We start from the raw sequence: 20432 nt of genomic DNA on the forward strand, positions 1-20432 counted from the left end.
GCACAGGAAGATATGGCATTAAACAAACGATTTCTTGATTAATACATTAGTGTAACACTATAGCTTAACAGGCAATATTACTAATCAAATACCAGATGTTATTTTTTCAGACTTCTTAAGCTGAATCACAACATGCAAACCTAATTGAAATATAACTATGTTTTTTCCCCACAATTGCTTATTTTTTTTTTAATACTTCAAAATCTGGCTGTCAAGAGATCTCATTAATCTACTGGACATTAAATATTTGTTGTTGTAAAATATCATTTGGGAATATCAATGTTTTCTCTTCTTTATCTTCTCAAACTCTGGAACAGTCAATGTAGTATAAAAAAAAGATAGTTCACTTGAACATGAATGTCCACACCAAAAATGCATACCTACTATGGGAAAAAAAATAGTTCACATATGAGGTACCAAATATTTAACTTTCCTAATACATGAGAATTTTCATCAACATTTCCACCAAATGTTAAATGACATTTCTGTGTTTTGTCAACAGACCAGCAGTACTCATGGTCACCAACTCAGCACTTCAATGAAGAAAGATACTCCCCTGCTCCTAGGAATATGAAAGGATTATCTGGAAGTCGAACTCAACCACAGTTGTGTTCTGGTCATACTTGTGGCTTAACGGCGCCTGACGACTGTGAGCATAGCCATGAGCACATCCACCATGGGCAGGAGGCCAGGCAGTCCTACCTGCTCAGCCCGACGGAGAGCTGCCCCCTGGACCACCACCGCTGCTCCCCCCGGAGCTCCATCCACTCAGAGTGCGTGATGATGCCCATGATGCTGGGCGACCACATGTCCAGCAGCACCTTCCCCAGGATGCACTACAGCTCGCACTACGACACGAGAGACGACTGCGCCATGTCTCACGCCAGCACCAAAATTAACCGCATCCCAGCCAATCTCTTGGACCAGTTTGAGAAACAGCTCCCTCTCCACAGGGATGGGTTCCACACGTTACAGTACCAGAGGACTTCAACTGCCGCAGAGCAGCGCAGCGAGAGCCCAGGGAGGATACGACACCTCGTCCACTCTGTCCAAAAACTCTTCACCAAGTCGCATTCCTTGGAAGGCTCTTCCAAGAGCAATATCAATGGGACGAAGGGTGACAGCAGGGTGGACGACCACCACCATGGCCACCACTCTAAACACAGTAAAAGGAGTAAAAGCAAGGAGCGGAAGCCCGAGGGCAAGCACAGATCCGGCATGAGCAGCTGGTGGAGCTCCGACGACAACCTGGACAGTGACAGCACCTACCGAACGCCCAGCGTGGTCAACAGGCACCACATGGATCACATTGCCCACTGCTACCCTGAGACACTGCAGAGTCCCTTTGGGGACCTCTCACTGAAGACTTCCAAGAGTAATAATGACGTCAAGTGCTCAGCCTGCGAGGGCCTCGCCATGACCCCGGACACCAAGTACATGAAACGGAGCTCCTGGTCCACACTCACGGTGAGCCAGGCCAAGGAGGCCTACCGCAAGAGCTCCCTGAACTTAGACAAGCCCCTGATCCACCAGGAGATCAAGCCTGCCCTGAGGCCGTGCCATTACCTCCAGGTAAGGAGTCTCATGGGTGTGACTGCAATCTTATCACAGTGGGTTTTTTTAATTACAGGTATTTTTTTTTTAATTGACAAAGAAGAATTGTGGAAATTTATTATGTGCACCATGATGTTTTGAAATACATATAAGTTTTGGAATGGCTAAGTCAAGCTAATTAACATATGCATTACCTCACATACTTATTTTTTCATTTGGAAAACACTTAAAATCTACTGTTTTATGATTTTCCAGTGTACACTACATGGCTATTACCTGCAGTCACCAGGATGTACGGTAGATCTCCCAAGCTTGTGTCTCCTGCCTAACTGTTGTTTTGTGGTTTTTGACCAACATCTCCCCTGTCCCCAGCCCCAGCCCCTGCTGACCTTTTTCTACTCTCTGCTTCTATGAGTTCGATTGTTTTAGAGTTCACATATGAGTGAGGTCATGCAGTATTTGTCTTTCTGTGTCTGGCTTATGTCACTTAGCATAATGTCCTTCAGGTCCAGCATGTTGTCACAAATGACAGGGTTTCCTTCTTTCTTAAGACTGAGTCGTATTCCACACGTATATAGACCACATTTTCTTTATCCATTCGTCCATCGACAGACACGCAGGCTGATTCCATGTCTTGGCTATTGAGAAGAGTGCCATGATGATTTCATCGCAGTACCGACTGTGGCCTGCTCTGAGAAAGTCTTTGGGTGCCCTAATTCTTCCTTTGAACCATCACTCTACACACAATGGGCTGCTCCTTTCATGCCTTTAAGACTGGAAGATTTAGCAACAGCAATGAAGCTCATACTAGTGCTTTTCATCTGAAAGCTGATGATTTGGCCTAAAGTATGGAAATGGGCGTGTAACTCTAATGGGTTTGCCTCCCTTACCTGACGAGAGCATCTGGAAGCCTCACAATAACAAGAAGTCTGATGATAGAAAATGCATGTTTCTCTGGTTTCTACATGCCGTGGATTAAATGAATTTACCAAAGGTAAAGACAAAGTAAAGACAGTGGGTGGCTAGAGCTGGCACATCATGGACTTCTCTGCTTTAGGTGATTCCTGCTCCGTCTCCTGGTCATGCTGTCACAGAGGATGCCAGTGGGAGCATCAGCCTCCGGGAGGCACGACCTCTTCCAAGGCTGCCTCCACAGTTGCTTCTGTCAGCCAGTAGTGCTATTAACGAAACTGAAAGTTTCAGTTTTTCTTTAATACGTACATATATAATATGTATTCCAATTTGCGTGAGAGCAGCGACTGCAGGCTGTGCACTGGCTTAGAGAAATCTTCATAGAACAGTGAGTAGTAGTGCTACATTCTCGCCAAGTCATCAGGCGACCCATTAATGAATCAGATAAACAACTGCGAATCTTTGCAGGACTCAGGTGGTGGCAAATCATTCCAGCAACTCCAATTGTCATCCTGGTACATTGCCCAAGACTCAGTGGTTCTGTTTTGAAAAATAAGACTTTGCTTTAGTAACAATGAAGAGATCAAAGAGTAAACCCCAATTCTACTTACCATGTTCTTTTGGATAAGTACAAGTAACATTTTTACATTTGGGTATCATCAGGCTTTGCCAACTACAAGCAAAACTTATGTCTCTTCCATTGCTATAAAATCATATTTTATCCAGTTACCAATTTGTCTCTTTGAATTAATCTGTCTAGAAAATCAGTTTGGTTAGCATTTCTTTTCAAAACAGAAACACTGAGTCTGGGATGAGCTACATGCCATGGCGTTTTCACCTCTGGGTCTCTCTGCCTCCAAAACCTGCCTTCTCCTCACTGTGTCTCTCTGGTCCACAACTACTTTCCAGTATACTCTACCCTCAAATGTACCTTCTCTCTGAGGCTTTTTCTGTCTACTCCTTCCTATTGAACACTCTTCTCTCTGACCTCCAGCAGCTCTTTTTAATTTTTTTTAATTATGGAAAATATCAATAATATATGAAGGTGAAGTATAACCCCTATACACCTATCACCCACTTCCAAAAGCTATCAATTCTTGGTCAGTCTCGTCTCATCTACATGTCTCCCCTTCCCACCCAGGTTAGGTTGAAACTAATTTAATACATAATGTACTTACAACTAAATATTTCTGTATGTATTTCTAAAAGATCCCCATTGAAAGATGACTCTTTCTTTTGAAATATAACCACAACACATTATAAGACATTTAAAAAATAATAATTCTTCAGTATTTTCAAATATCTAGTCAATATTCAAATTTCTTCGATTGTTCACAATTTTTTAAGAAATTTGTTGGAAACTGGATCCAGATAAGGGGCCTACATGGCAATCAGTTGATTTGCCTCTTAAATTTATTTTAATCTTTAGGTTTCTCGTCCATCTCTTTTCTCTCTTCTTCCCCCTTAAACTTTTTGGGGGGTGATGTTAGAACCAGTTCCTGGGTCTGATAGTTTCTTGCAGTCTGGGTTCATGGTGTCATTTTGGATGCTTCTCTTGCCCTTGCATTTCTCTAAGCCAGTAGTCAGTTGGGTCACCAGCTCTAGGGCTTCCCTGCCCGGTGGCTTGTCACTGTGCGTGTGCTGGTCACTAAATATTCCATGTTTATCAGCCATATTTCCCACTTAGCCTCTGAGAGCCTTAAGAGGAGACCCTGTCTCACACTGACCCTTTTTCTTCTTCTGGGGTCTCCCCTCTGCTCTGCTTACAGCTGGAAGCATCTGGAGCTGGCAGGGCGTTTAGCCAGTTCAGATGAGAGCAGGTCAACCTGAGCTGTTGTCCCAGCAGAACACAATTTCCAGACTTCAAAATATGGCTTTTTATAGTAACATGTAAAAAGTGACCAGCTGTGACTTGACCCTGTGAAAAAATGTAATTCAGTGGGACGCAACATAAAGCGAAATCCCCCTGGTATTAAACGATGCTGCTCCAGGACAGCAATGAGAAAAAGAGAAGAAACAATCACTGTGCCCCTCCCAAACCCCACCAGGGGCTGCTGCCCCATGCAGAGCTGCGGCATGTTCTCGGTGGTAGGCAGAGGCCTGCAGAGTTCTTGTTGAATATGATACCTGCCCCCTTCTCGTGTTCATTTAGATAATATGTCCTCAGGAATTAGACCTGGGATGTTATTGTCCCGAGGTCAGGCAGTATGGCCAACAGGATGGGAGGGCTATGGAGTGCCCAGGAGGCAGTGGGGGTGTCCTCAGAACTCTGCAAGCAGTGAGTTCATCCACTAGGATATTTTCTTCCAGCAGCGATCCCCTCCCATCTGCACCTCTACCTCTAAATGAAACCCACCAGCCGGGATGCAGCTCAGCTATTTCTCTCCTATTCTCATTGTCCTCTAGTGGCCACCACCAGATCACTTGCAAAAAGACTTATGATGACAAACATGACAAGTTGCGTGCATGTCTCCTCAGGCTGTTTTTGTCCTAGGACTCAATTGAATTCATGTCCGGCCTTTTCAAAGATGTCCTCAAAGGTGTTGATTGTATTTAACTTTCTGGTGGAAAGCTATAGTTTTTGGAGTCCTCATGAGTCTAGATTTTATTTCACAAAAGAATGTAGAGGGATTAAAGGAATTTGTCTGTAGATGCTACTGTCACAATAAAATTTAAACAAACAAACAAGAGGGGAGAAATATGTTCATAAGCTCTATTCATTTTCTCAACAAAAGCTAGAAAGATTTGCAGCTGAGCAAAAGGATTACATTTATTTTGCCTTTGGTTGTACAGAATATGTGGTTTACATTAGAGGAAGATTTTTTTCTTGTTTTTAAGTAGGTCAAAACAGGTGATAAGTAAAATTGAAAGAAAATTGTGGCCCCACATTACTCTCTCACAAAGCTCTTGCTTTCCTGTTTTCGGCATCAGCAGGCAGAGCATCTAAGGTCAGACTTGTGGGCAGGTGATTCACTGCAGCTTGGCTCAGGGAGCAAACAGCTCCCTGTGTCCTGTAGGACAGAAAGTTCTAGGGACACAAACCGGGGGGAGAGGTCTGCTCCTGCCCCAGCAGAGCTCTTGCTTCCGCTCAAAGGGCAGAGGTGGCAGCTGCCCTATGGAGGGACCTCCGGGGCCTCTGACCTTTCATGGAGGACCCGGCAGCCATCCCAGCACCTCTGCATCCCTTTTCCTGGCCCCTTCTGTCGCTGTCGTCTTCTCCTAGTTTGTTCCTCCAGTTGTCCTCCTCTGCCTCTGGTTGAGGATCCAGTGCTCCTCACCCAGCCTCACCCTTGGTCCCGCCCGGCGAAGAGGTGGCTGAAGGGAGTGCTTGACGCACCTTTACTCACCCAATTCTGCTGGGTTCACAGGCAGTGGCTCGATTGGCGTTTTACTTGGTAAGCCGTTCCATTTTGACAGATTGGGAAGCAAAAAGAGGAAAAGAACCAGGGGAGGAGGGAAAGGGCGGAATGATCATGTTAAGCAATGAAAATGTTCCCACATTTAAAAAATGTTTCAAGGGCCGAGCCCCTGGCGCACTTGGTAGAGTGCTGCGCTGGGAGCGCGGTGACGCTCCCGCCGCGGGTTCGGATCCTATATAGGACTGACCGGTGCACTCACTGGCTGAGTGCCGGTCACGAAAAAAAAACGACAAAAAAAAAAAAAAATGTTTCAAAACTCCTTCTTCCCACTCTTTGTCCTGCAGGGGCTTCCCGAGACCCCTGGGTACTGATCCCTGTCTTTGCAATCATTCATTGGAAGGGATTTAAACCCTCTTTTGTAGATCGTGAAGATTCCTACCTTTAAGGTGCCAGCATGAATGTTCAGTCAGGAATTTTGTGAAGTTTCCAGTTTTACACAGAAATGTGTCTTCAAAATTTCACCTTTCCCAGTTACATTTGTTCAGCACATTATCTTATGTGGTGTAGTTTAGAAAAATCATCGACCTTTTACAAAACAGAGCCAGGCTCCCCTAGTTGTGTTTCTAGAATAAGAATTTGAGAGGGCTACCAAGAAATGCACAGCACTAGCCACCTGTTTTCACACAGTCCAGATGTGAAAACCAAATTTTAACTGAGAGGTGGGGGTTGCATGTGATCATTGAAGACTTTTGGACCATCTCTGGCATTCTGCATAAGCTGCCCACCCCAGGTTCTTTCGGTTATATCTCCCTATTTATATCCTTCATACCACGCATATTCTCTCCCTTGGTCTTTACGGATCAGTCCAGTTGTTCATTATCTGTCTCCCCAACAATGTAAGGCTGCTGTGAGGCTCAGATCATGTCCCGTGGCTGCGTTGTCTCTGCATCTGGTGGGGTCTAGCACACGTCCTGACAATCGCAGTGAGGAAGTGCGTTTGTCCTGTAATGTTCTGGAAGACACTTGGAAGCAATAAAAAGAAGCTGTTCCAGTGTTGATTGAACAGAGCAAGAGCCTTTCCAGGCACTGGTGGTTTTCCATTGTTCCAGAACCAGGGTGAACCCCCAGGAGTCCCACATTTTCAGGGAGTCTGGACTAGTGGCTGGTAAGGCCCATTTAGCTCCAGAAAACCAATACTTCTAACAAGCTCCTCAGAAAACTTTTCTGTCTCAGTCATTTTAGAGGCAAACGAGTCAGGAACACGACTGTCATGGTCAGGTTCCTGTGCTTAGGGATACTGGTGTTTTACAGGATGACAGAGCTAGGCAGCCTGACCTTGTTTTACTCTGCTCTAAATGCGTGCTCATAGTTTGAAAGGAAGCGTTTGGTGTTTTTAAAGGCTCTTGGTTTTAGAATTTGTGCCGTGACCAACATGGAATTGGGTTGTAGCCGCTCCTCCTTCCCAAACCTGGAGTGAAGGATCAGGTCAGGAAAAAAACTTCTGACCCTTTTGAAACCACCTTGGACGTGAAATTATAACCTTGTGCTCTTTTCTGCAACCCTTTGTGTTTCTTGGTCTATATCCCTCCTGTTTTTACTAACGAATGGCCTGCAACTGTCTGCTATTTATCCTAAACATACCTCCTTTAAGGTGGAAGTGGTGGTCTCCCCTTTTGGGAGCAGATGAGCAGGTACCTGCCGCCTCCCCACCCTGGATCCCCCACCATCTTTCTCTGGCTGCAAGGCCTGTGTTGTAAGGTACTCATCCTACGACTGCCTTCCCTGGTCCCTTCCCTTCCTCCCACCTGCCTGACTGTCCCCAGGTCCTCTCCTGGTTTGAGAAACATTCCCAGAGAGCTCAGCCAGGATCCTGCTGACACACACTGAGCTTGTTTGTATATTTGGGGACCTGTCTACAGAGGCTTCAGAATCTGCCTGTGGGCTTTAAGTCTCTGGGATTACACGAGGCCACTCATCTACCTGGTTAAAATGCCTCCCGTAACCTCTGCCCCACCCCCAGCTGTCCCTGGTGACTTGGCATATCAACGTTAGGGACATCTTGGGGTCACAGCAGCCTTGGAGATTTCCCCGGGCTTTCTGTTGGTCAGATTATCTCCTATACCTGCTCAGATTCTTGACTTCAGTCAGTTGCTCCTTTTCTAAGAACCTCTTCCCTCCTTCCCCATGGAAACTACTGCTCCCTCTTCCAAGGCGCTCCCCATAATCTGTCTCATAATGTTGTATATGTACTTTTTGGCCCATTTCATCAAAATGTAATATGCACCTTATATTCATGTAGCATTTTGCAATTTCTATGGCAGTCACATTTAATTGATCGATTGTTCTATAAAATTGCATGCCAGTAGAGTTCTGGAAAGCAACATCATTCCCCTATAAGGGGTTCATCTCAAAAGACTTTAGTAAAGGAACGACATACAGAGTGGTGGGCAGGGATATTAAGACACTCAAGCATTAGTCATGGTGGGAAATTGACCACCCTTAGTCCCGATGGGGCAGAATCTGGTGAGGGGGACTGTACAGGGGGCCTCACAGGAGTCCTGCTGGATGCAATGCAGCTCCTGCAAGACACAGAAGCAAAGCAGAAGGGAGGGGAGAAACAAATGCTACACCTTCCCCTGCCACCCTCAAGTCCCTGACTGGCTGAACCTCCCCTCCCCCAAAAACACAGAATAAGAGAGGCAAGATGGTGCAGAAATCCCAGCATGGTCAAAGCACAGAGCAGAGCAGACCAAGTGGAGAATAGAGGGGGAAGGGGTGACATGGGAAGATGGCCAGCCCAGGGGAAGATGCGTAGCACACAGGGGGATGACCAGCCCAGGGGAGGATGAGCAGCACATGGGGGGATGACCGGCCCATGGGTGGATGACCAGTGTCTTGGATCACATTTTAGTGGTATCATCTTAGTTTCTAGCATGTTCTCATTCCTATGACAGACGTTCAAATAATGCTTGTTGAAATCTTTTGTGGAAACGATGTTTGGTTTTAGTCTGTGACAGTCATGTGTCTGGTAAATCTTTCTACGCTTTGGTCTTGTATACCTCAGAGTTTGTAGTTAGATTCAAGATAGTGTACATCAAGACACTTTCAAATCATAAGTCACCATATAAACAAATAATATTGTATAGATAAATGTGCTATTTTATAGAAGTTTACCACTTAAAAATGATATTGCAAAGACTAATTGTGATTGGCCCTGTGGCTTAGGTTCCTTTGATCCTGTCATCTTAAGATTCTGAGGGCTGTCCTCATTCATGCAGCAAGTCAGTGGTCACTCTCTTCTGGGCACAGTGGCCTTGATTTGTGCAGCCCGGGCTCTGGGAGCTCATGATCGTGGCAGCCCCAGAGGAGGCAACCCGGGTGCTATGATGGGCAATGGGGGTGCTGAATCTCTGTTCGGCTTCTCCCATCCAGGGCAACTGTATCTGCTGGTACTCTGTTTCCCCTAGAAGTTGGTTGGAGCCTGGGGCTGATGACCCACAATTCAAGGTCTTCGTATTGTCCGCCTTGGTTTAGAGAGTGAAGTAGAATCAAGTTTGGCCTTAGGAAAATGAAGTCAGTCGGCAGCTGAACCCTAACCCTAACCTGGTTTCAGTGGCCAGAAGACAAACAAAAACAAAAAAACAAACAGAAAAGGACTTCTCCACCCAAGCTAATTGTCCTTGGAGTTCCAGAGTAGATTGGAGCAGCAGAACAACAACCTCATCTGCTGAGATGCAAACACCCCAGCAGGGACTGTCCCGTAATCCAGCGTTTCTCAAGCTCGGCACTGTTGACATTGGGCTGGATGATTCTCTTTTGTGGGGTCCGTCTTGTGCATTGGAAGATGTCAAGCAACATCTCTGGTCTCTACCCACTAGCTGCCAGTAGCACCCCAACCAAACATGTCTCCAGATGTTGCCAAATGTCACCTGGGCCAAATTACCTTCCATTTAGAACTCACCAAAGAGCATGAGACTTAGAGCAAGATAGACTTGCATTGAATTGTGCTTCTCTGATGGACTGTTGGTATGTGCTCTCAATAAAAACATGCCACTTGGCAGGGGGTGAGGAAGCGGGATGGGGCAGAGCGAGAGGGTGGCAAGTAACAGACACCTCAGCTGTTTCTGCAGAGAACATGGGAGCTGCATGAACTTCAGGGTTGCTGGAATCAAGGCTAGGAGGTGGACCTCCCTACCCCCCATGCCCACAAGCCACTGGATGGTGTTTTAGTCAGCTTGGGGTGCACCTCAGATGGGGCACTGTAAACAGTAGACATTTATTTTCTCACGGTTCTGGAGGCTGGAAGTCCAAGATTCAGGTGTCGGCAGGGTTGGTTTCTCCCTAGGCCTCTCTGCCTGACTTGCAAGTGGCTCTCTTCTCCCTGTGTCCACTCATGATCTTCCCTCTGTGTGAGTCTGTGTCCCAATCTCCTCTTATAAGGACACTAGTCCTATTGGATTAGGGCCCACCCCAATGGCCTCCTTTTTACTTAATCACCTCTGTAAAGATTCTGTCTCCAAAGATAGTCATATTCAGAGATCCTGAGGGTTAGGCCTTGAACATAGGAATTTTGGGGAAACACAATTTCAGGCCATAATATAAGTGTCCTGCCCCAGGGAGGGGAGGAACCCTTGTACAAGGCAGCTGTCCTCTGCTGAGGCACACCCTGGACAGAGACTCGGCTGGGAGCCATCAGCCACTGGGGGACAAGTGAAGGAGGGGTGAATCCCAGCCTCCACCACATGCTAAGGTTTCTGGGATGAGTGAGAATCATGCCTGCACACAGCAGGCCTCAGAGACACCCACCCCAGTCCCCATGAGGTTATGGCACCCTTTCCTAGCAGCAGCATCAGGCTGAGAGGAACAGAAAGGTCTGATGAGACCAGCTGTGCGTGGTGGATCACATGAGGCGTGGAGAGGTCAGGGGACAAGCGCCAGTGAAAAGACAGCTTGCTTCTCACAGACCCCAAGCGCAGGGGCACAGCATGCCATGGGACCACACAGGGGAGGAGCAGGGTGGGTCAGTAGGCACAGGGCGGGGGAAATGTGGGCAGGAAACTTTGTTGTGGTTTCTGAGGGAAGGAACAGGCGAGGCAGGGTAAGCAGCTGAGGACCGGGCTCTGGGGCACCTGCCCTGGGATGAGGAGGGAGGGGAGGGTGGCCCACAGTGTGGAGCCCCACAGAGGATGTGGTGGGGTGTGGGACCTGGGTCAACTGGTTTGCACCTGAAAGGCATGATCGCAGGCAAGTCACTTACTATCGCTAGGAATTGGGAGGGCTGTCCCTCCAGGGTCAGCAAGACCCTAGACATCAAAGCATCAGAAATACAGAAAATTAAAGGCATGATTAACACAGAAGGGGCCATCAAGCCATCCATGTGGAGAAGGACAGGCTGCACACAGAGAAAACAAAACACAGAATTGTTTGAATCCCCATGACAAATGTGTCCACTTCACAACTTACTGAAAGAACTAGAGTGCGTGTTGTAACCAACTTAATTTTTGATGCACTGGAGCTCCTGGAAAATGCAAAGTCTTCATGCTGCCTCCTGCATGAGGCCATCCCAGGCACCCGGTTGGGGATCGTCCCAGGTCCCTCTGCTCCTGTAAAGAGCAGGTTGAAGCGTCAGCCACTTCCCTTGTCACGGTCCACCTTGAGCCGCACGAGGCTATTCACATGCTGGCCCTCCCAGACTTGCTCCCAGGTGGACAGGGACCTCCCACCTATCCATGCTCCTCGGCACCGACAGCAGCCACATTGGGTCCTCATCCGTGAGTGTGAGTTATGACATCAAACTGGGCTGCAAATGGCAGTTCTTCCTCTCTCTGGAAGTCACCGCCCTTGGGGAGCTGCATTTACACTTTCAAGTTAAAGGAGCAATTTCAGACACAGAGAATAATGTGCCTGATTTCACATGTAATGAAACCCAATGAATGACTCTCAGAAAAGAGAAAGGAAAAGAGAGAGAAAGACAGAGTGAAAAAAGGGAAGGGAAGGGAAAGGACTTTTAGCCAAGAAAAACTGTATTGAAAATCCGTAAACCTGTGATTGGTGCTGAGCAGGACAGAGATACAATTCATCCTCCAAGACATCCCTCCCCTCGTCTCTTAGGATTCCACATGTCTATGGAAATTAGAGTAAAAGTTCTTACACTGCAGTTTAGAAGACAGACATGGACATGATCTAAAACTGGCTTTTATATTTTGCCTTTCCATGTATTGCTTCTCAGTTCCCTAAAGTACAAACTCCTTAGGATGGTTTAGGGGCCCTGGGTCTCCTGTCCCCCAGCCATTCCCCACACCCTGGCATTCTGCTTCCTGTCCACACCAACCCTTCCGCAGCTCTGGGAAGATATCCACTCCCCTCCTCAGGGTGGTGAGCTCACAGACCCTCCCCATCCTCAGCATCCCCCGCCTGCATCATCCCACGTCTGCATCACTGCCTGCCTTACAGATGCGACCCAGCTCAGCTGAGAAGCACTTTTTATGAGAAGTCTTCATAGATCCCCTAAGATTTGCACAATAACCTTACTATGTGCTCTTCAAGCTCCTTGCATTTATGACACATTCACACAATTGTTTAAACAACTTTCCTGTTCCTACAACAGCTCTTAAACTTGTCAAACGGAGAGTCCCATTTATAACAAATTATTTCACAATGCCTCTTTGACTGTTCTCAAATGAGGTTTATATGTAACCTACCTATAAACACACTATATTGAAAAATACTGGTATATACTATATATAATACCTGAGCTCTAATTTAACAGAGAAATAAAAAGAAAGTAACTTTTAACTAAAAACATTTTAGTATAAACATGTCAGGGCGCAATGACAAATATGTACGGAATGAAGTATTCAGACACTTGTTTCTGGGTGAAAAATCACCGTAACTGGAGAGCTACAAAGCCGACCACGAAGGGTACTGCAGTGATGACTCAAATACCACCAGAGACCTTGCTGGCACTGATGGAATTTTTGGAAATGGTAAACAATTCCTGGTAAAGTGCTAAACAGAACAAAGTTCTCTTTCCTTGATTTACATAGTAGTTACATTTCTGAAAAAAATATTTTTCATTAAAACTGTGCAGAACGATAACCAAAAAAACTCTGGCTTACATACAAAGCAGAGTTAGGCTCACGTAATAGTAGACAGAAAAACTGACTTTCAGAATCAGACAGGACATGAGCCAGTTCTTCACTGGGAGGGGTCGCTTCGTGGTTTCCCCAACACTAGCATCACTGGACCTTCTAGACACTGGTAACACTCCCCTGAGTATTGAAACAATTGAAACTGCCCCGATAGTGGCTCCAGAGGCACCCCATTTAGACCCATTGTCATTGACTGTAAAAATATGGAATACAGGAGCCCAGGTGTCTTGCTCTCAATTATAACCCCAGTGGCTATGGTACTTGGTATGCATTTAAAACACACACACACACACTCACACACTTGTCGAAGGAATGAAAAAAACATTTCCCTACAGAGAAGCACGGCTTTTGATGGTATCGTTCTTCCTTGGTTTCAACAACTGAAAAAGAATATTATTATAAAATCCTAGCCCTTTTCACCTGTGCCTTGCTGCTTAAAAGAAGGAAAGGATATTTTAATATGCAGTGTTGAACTATCCTTAGGGCAAGAAACAGAAAATATCAAAATTTACAATAATGTCAACTTTAGGGAAATGCCTGTTTTTAGAAATGATGAATATCGCTCAGCACTATATGTAAGTAGGTAATTAGGGTAATTGACTGCCATTAAATGTAGCAAAGACTGCAAATTGGATTGGCAGAGGCTGGTAGCTATTATGAAGAGAAAGTCATTCATTCATTCAGTGGAGGCTGTAAAGCCACTTAATGGTTCAGACTTGCACTTGGCCACTCCTATGCATTTGGCTGCAGGTTTTTAACACTGTAACATAACAGAGAAAGATTTATTTACTGAGGCATAGTGGCATTTTAGCATCGCTGTTCTGTTCTTTTGATAGTCTGGAGACATATGCTTTGGAATCGGTATTTAGTACTAGAATTCATACTCTGAAATGGATTCTGGTTTACACTCTTTCTGTATTGAAATTTCTTCTGACAAAGACTGCAAAATTGGCTTCTTAAATCAGAAACAGAAACTTACAAGCTGGTCTCATTTGTTAGTTAATTTGCAGGCTGCTGAAAAAAAAATCTTTACTATGTTTTTTATGGAAACATGTTTTTAATTCACAAAAAAATCCATAAACCTGCCAAAGTGAATCTTTCCTTGGATAGCAGATGGGCCGCTTCTCCATCTGCTCCTGGCCAGCCTCGGCCTCTCTTCCTGGAACTGCCTCCTTGAACACTGGCCAGGAGAGCTGAGTGCATGTGCTGTCCCACGCCAGGGAAGTGGGCGGCCTGTGCCTTTGTCCTGTATTTTGTGCCTGTGCCTTTCTGCTGGTCAAGTTCAAGTTATATAGCCCCCCCACACCAAATCTCACCTCCAGGAAGCCTTCCCAGATCACCAGTTCCCTCCTCTGTGCCCAGAGCTTCCACGGACACCATACACCCCTCTTTACTTGCTTATTTACACTGTAGTTCGTTTCATTTTAAGTCTGTCTCCTCTGCTGAAACATAATGCCATTGAGAACTATGACTTTTCTTAAATTATGACTAAGGTTTTTTAACTACAAAAGCAACATATGGTCCATGTAGAAAATTTGGAAAACATAAGTATAAATAAAAATAATTGAAAAGCCCATAACCCCCATCTCCCAGTGATGATGCCTGTTCCACATCCTTCCAGCCATGTTTCTGTGCATAATAACCGCATTATGTAGTTTAAGAAGTATTTTTAAAAACACTGAATGTGTACTGTGCTTTCAAAATTGCTTTTCCCCCCTCATGAATATTTTTCCACAGCTAAATATACATATTCTTCTGCAATATTATTTTTGACGGCTGAATAGTGTCCACTGTATGGTAGTAGTATTTTAAGCCATCCCTTAAGATAAGACATTATCGTTGTTTCCTCCTTTCACCTTAATGAATACATCACCAGTCTCTGGCACTGAGCCTGTCTTGGGACACCTTGGTAAAGTTAAGTTTCTGGGTCGAAGGGCATGAGCAGTCTGGTCTTCTGAGAGTTGCCATAAATATTGGGCTCTCTCTATCTTCCCAATACTTGGTGTAAAACTGTATAAAAATGCTGTTTACCCTGCGTCCTTCTCCATCCTGGCATTTTTTTGTGTGATTGTTGAAAACTACCTTGCGGTAAGAAGACGCATAGATAAGAATTGTCAGATGCCCAGCGAATTTCATTCTTCATTCATCCTTTTATTCCCCAGTGCTCAAAAATCCTCACTGTCAGGAAACAATGTCTTCTGTGAAGTCAAAATTTACATGGCAAGTTTATGCCTATTTTCTCAGTTGCAGGTTTCTTGCTGAAAGAGGTCCCTTTATGTCCCCACGCCTTTATTTTATTCCACCTGCAACTTCCCCTGCTCTGCAATGTAATCTGTCCAACTTTTGCCTTGTCTAGATTATTGATATTTCCCAATGCCCTTTCAACATGGTCTGTATTTCTCTTTAAACCTGTGCAGAGACAGGCATAGAGCACTAGATTCTTAAAGATTTTAGAAAAACCCCAGCTGAAAAGGGACCGTAGACACCTTCTGTGTAATCTCATTGTTGCTGTTAGGATACTGGGCTTTGTGACTTCTCCTAAGTTGCATGGCCTCTTGGAGTCAGAGCAGGAATAAGAACTTGGAACTTAATGTTCTGATAAACCCTCTTCTGATGCCGTGCATTGCTGCTGTGTTACTGTGAGCTTCAGTGTACTCTAAGCCAACTCAGGAGAGTGCTGTTTTGAAAAAACACAAGCTACAGATACAGTGCATCTCAGTCATTTCCCATAGGGGCCTTGAGGAACTCTATGTTGTCTAGATGTTATGCCTTGCCACACAAAGTAAGTGTGAGTGGTATTCCTGCCTGACGAGGCTGGAAGTGCAGGATGTGTAAGTAGTGCAAATAAGCAATGCCCCCCTCTCCCAGCTCCTGTCCTGGGCTGTGGCATAGAAGATGTTGGATCTACCAAAGCAGTGTCACAACATGTTATTTAAATGAATGCAAGGTGCTTTCAGCTGAAAGCCCAACTTCCCGAGCAGCCATGCAGACCCCTATTGGAAGCACTAGACCAGTTGGCTCATGGGCAATATTGGGACTGGAAAAATAGCAGGATAGTCTATAGGATGATGTAAAGCATATACCTAAGTATCTAAATATTTTTACAATGGGAAAAACACCAACTTTGAAGACTTTTTTATATTCATTTACATATTTTTATTGTGTACTTACTATTTGCCAGGCATTGCTTTATTTATATTTTTAATTTATTTTTTACTGTAACATAGTTGATTGTACATTTCTGTGGGGTACAGAGTTAAATATCATTACCTAACTGTAATTGGTAAAAGGCCATGAAGACTTTTTAAATAAGGAATTTTGTCATTTTCTTTCTCTGTAGACAACATTCTGGAAGATTCCCTTCCCTAGCATGAAGAAGGTACTGTGTTAGGTACTTTGACTACAGAACCGTGTGGGATGTGTGGGATGGTATAGGTATTGTGGAACATTTTGGAGTTCTCTACACTCAGCTGTTACATGCTGTGTTTTTTTTGCTTTTGTAAATGTGCATTTGACCTATGAACTCAACTTTATCCAGAGCTTCCAGGTAGCTGTTCAAAGCTAATGGACCAGCAGGAAAGGACACCCTTGCCCCGAGCTACACTCAGTGGACTTGCACTTTTGGAAACTTTGTGTTCACTAAGTTCCATGATTCTTTACTTGTTGTAGAGAAGGGTCTCAAGTTTCCTGGGTAGGGGGTGAATATCAGAATAATGATCTGCTTTATCATCTTGATGGCTCCGCCTGCCCTCAAACTAGAAACTTAACAGAAAAGCATTGAATGGGCATTCTTCATAGGGCCTTTGCTGATAATATATAAGGTGTACAGTGATCGGTTCTGTACCAACAGCATGCAGTGTGCCTGGGTGCAATATTTTTCTTCTATGAGGGCAAGGATTTTATATATCTAATTTGACTTCTGGAGTTAAGCCTCCACTCCTTTATTAGCTTGCAATTAAGGGATAAATTTACAATAATGTAGGCCTTTTCTTCCTTGTTTTTGTCTTTTCCTCCTTTTTCTTTTCCTTTTCTTCTTCTATTTTCAGTTTTCTGAAGTTTCAATTTCCTTTTATACCAGGAGGAAATCTAAATGTTAGCAGTGATTTTTCTTCTAGCTGCTGAGATGACAAATTTTTTCTCCTTCTACTTTCCTAACATTTTCTCATTTTTTTCCGTAGTGTTTATCTATCACTTTTATAATGGGAAAAAACAATAATTTTATATTAAGGTCCTTTTAGAATTTGAATGACAGAGTGCTAAGAAGCATCTATCTTTTCGCACCTAACTTGAAATGATAAATGACCATAAAGAGCTCTGTCTACAAGGGATTGTAGAGAATTTGTTCCCCGAAAGAGCCAGTGATGCAACTCTACATGACAAGATTGATGCATATGCCGTGTGTCTGTTCTCTCCTAGGTGCCTCAGGATGAATGGGGAGGGTACCCCACTGGGGGCAAAGACGAGGAGATCCCCTGCAGGAGGATGAGAAGCGGGAGTTATATTAAAGCCATGGGAGATGAGGAGAGCGGAGAGTCAGACTCTAGTCCCAAAACATCACCAAAGGTCGCAATCCGCCCGGAGCCCCTGCTGACATCCATTGGACAGAGACCACTTGGAGACCACCAAACGTAAGAAATACTCACTGTCTTCCCTCTTCTGAGCCCTTCATGGCTTCAGAACTCTTTTCTATTCAAAACTATTTAACCATGGGCTAGGTGTTGTCAACTTAAATTTCTGAGTTGAAAATATTAGAGCCCGTGGCCATCAGTCTTTAAGTCCTTTAAGAAAAATACCCCCACACAGTTGGACCTATGGTTATTTATTGATGATTAAGGAAATATGTGTGGCAAATTTCTGTGGCAAATTTTAAAGCCAATGTGATACATCAATCACTTTTAAATCATTCCAATTATTTTCATCAGGAGGAGCGTGCGTTTCTCTTTGTACGTATGTATGTGCTATGTGTATGAATGTCTGTGTAAGTAAAAATCATAACAGGAACTTTTTTGTTTGCTATAACTTTATAAGTGTATTTCTAGGCAACAGTTTTTTGTGGGGGAGGGGAAGTGGTCTAGCTTTGCAAATATCATATGCTTTATATACTTGTCCAAAGATTCATTACTGATAAATATTATTTCTAAAATATGAACAGATAAAACTATGTGGGAAATTACCTATTCTTATGAGCTACAAAAATATGACTGTCACTGTCACAGTCACTGTTTGGAATATCCAGTCTGACCAGCTAGCTTGGATGTGAGTGCTAAGAACTGCCTGCTGTCTTCCTCTGCTTTCTCACCGCGGGCTGTCCCTTGTCCCAAGTGAGTGGAAACGACAGGTGAAGCAGTTTCCCCATGCTTTGCCATAAATCGGTAGCTTACGGAGTTATTACTTACAATGCACAGATGTGATGAGGAAGCTGCGGACTGAGGGCTGTCATATCGTCCTCCACTCATGCCGGTGCACGTGGGATGGGCCAGTGGTGGTGTGACTTCTTCCCATGAATCCAATAATTCGTTAATGTTAGCTTGCAGGATGAGAAACAAAAATTTTGAGTGGCATTTGAATTTCACATTTAACGAATTTGAACCACACCTTTATTACCTAGTTCCACTAAATTCAAGAGCTGTGGTGTCAGAATGCCAGACAGGAAGCCCACCAAGACCAGGGACCACTGTGTAGTCCATCTGCACGATCTACGAATGGTATTTTCATGTTAGCCCCCATTAAGTCCATCACTGCTGCCTTCTCCTCATGGTATTGTCATGACCTCGTTCACCAGAGGTTAGAGATGTGTCTCATTTCTTCCTTTATCTCAGGGACTGGCCCAGAGTCCTGTACTAGGTGCCAGTGCTAACAATGTTCAGAAGATGCTATTAGGGCCTTGCATCTACAAAACCCATGCCATCACCCAGCAGTGCTAAAGCTTCTCCAGGAAACCATCAGGGAGATAAAGGGCCGAGGCCACCGGGCAACTGTATCTAAATACTGGCTGAACTCTTTCCCATTCACATATGGCAACCAGTCTGATGTCCCTTCACACCTGACCAGAACACACACCACCACCTCAAACCTGATAAAATTTGGGGAAACAAATAAAAGATGCTACCTAACCATTGCTTCTAGTCTAAATTCAAACTTCCTTCTGCTTTTGGTCTTCCACACCACTGTCCATCCTATTTGCAGAGATAATCCAACAGTCGGGTCCATTCTTCTATGTATTCAATAATTTATCACTCCATTGATCAACCCAGCACAAGTCGGAGCACTATGCTAAACTCCACTTACAAGTGTTCAAATCATTCTTTCCCCCTAAATCTGACACCACAATGTAGATAAAATACAGAAAGCAGCTCTTGACAGTGCCCGGCTTGACTGTAATCTTTTACTAATTTGCAAAGTCCTTGAAACTCCCCGAAGAAGTCACTGTTTTCAGTTAATATTTTGAAAGTTTCTGTTAAACAATTAAGTTATATTACTAGGCTGTATCAAACCAGTTTTTTATTGTCTATTAGCATCTTAGTACATCTTGCATTTGTTTAGTCTTTTATAGATTTCAATGTAACGTCTGTCATTTATGTTCATTTTAAATGATATCACAAAAGCTTAACGATTTACTCAGGGAAGTTATAATTATGCCTATTTTATGGAACAGAAGCCTGAATCAGAGAAATGAGGAGGTAGAGATCACACAATGAACAAGGATTTGAACTGAAAATAGTTCATTTAATCCCAAGCTCAGTGACCTTCACTCCTGTTACACCACACTTTGGAGGGCAATGCACAGGGACTAGGGCAGACGGATAGAGGAAAGAAGGTAAGAAAATGGGTAGGACTGGGAGAATTCCCACAGTCACCACGCTGCTGTAACCCTGTGTTTCCAGGAAGCAGCAAAGTGCTGAGGTGTATAGTGGGAGTTTGGAAGAAATTTCTTTGAAGAATTTTAACAATTGAGACTTCAGAAGCACATCATAGAGGCCTTATTAATTAGATGCACTTGACATTTGGAGACCATTATAGGCATCTATGAAAGGGAGCTGCGTGGTCAGAAGGTGACTCATGCTTTCTGCTAGGATAGATTGTAGCAGCAGGATTAGAAATAGGAAGGACTGGGAAGTGTTGCCTTTGCACATCCACGTGCAGCCTTCCTTGATTTGTTGGCCTTCAAAGTAATTTCAGCTATGCTGGGTAATGCCTTAGGTTTCACATATGTAAAATCCTAACCATCTTCTGAACACTCCATCTTCTGAACACGCCTTTGTTTTTGCATGCCGTTCCATCAAGTGCAACTCTTTCATAACTCAGACTCCTTCTGGGGTCTCTCCATCTGGGGCACATTTAGATACCTGCATTTCTTAAGACATAGTAGGTGACCGTTCGTACTTCCAAAAATATTCTCCTAGGTCCAGTTCCTCATTTATTTTAGTTAAACAATTGATTTCTGAGTTGACCGTTC

General features: G+C 44.3%; 1 protein-coding gene across 1 annotated transcript in view; it reads left to right on the forward strand.

The window, feature by feature from the left end:
* Nucleotides 1–20432, forward strand: part of DLGAP2 (DLG associated protein 2) — a 215229-nt gene that overhangs the window by 68589 nt on the left and 126208 nt on the right. Inside the window, exons 3-4 of the mRNA XM_063099474.1 lie at nucleotides 503–1572; nucleotides 17393–17604. Of these exons, the coding sequence (XP_062955544.1) occupies nucleotides 503–1572; nucleotides 17393–17604 (1282 nt within the window). The remainder of the gene's footprint in view (nucleotides 1–502; nucleotides 1573–17392; nucleotides 17605–20432) is intronic.

This window comes from Cynocephalus volans, chromosome 1 (genome assembly GCF_027409185.1).
Source record: "Cynocephalus volans isolate mCynVol1 chromosome 1, mCynVol1.pri, whole genome shotgun sequence".
NCBI lineage: Eukaryota > Metazoa > Chordata > Mammalia > Dermoptera > Cynocephalidae > Cynocephalus > Cynocephalus volans.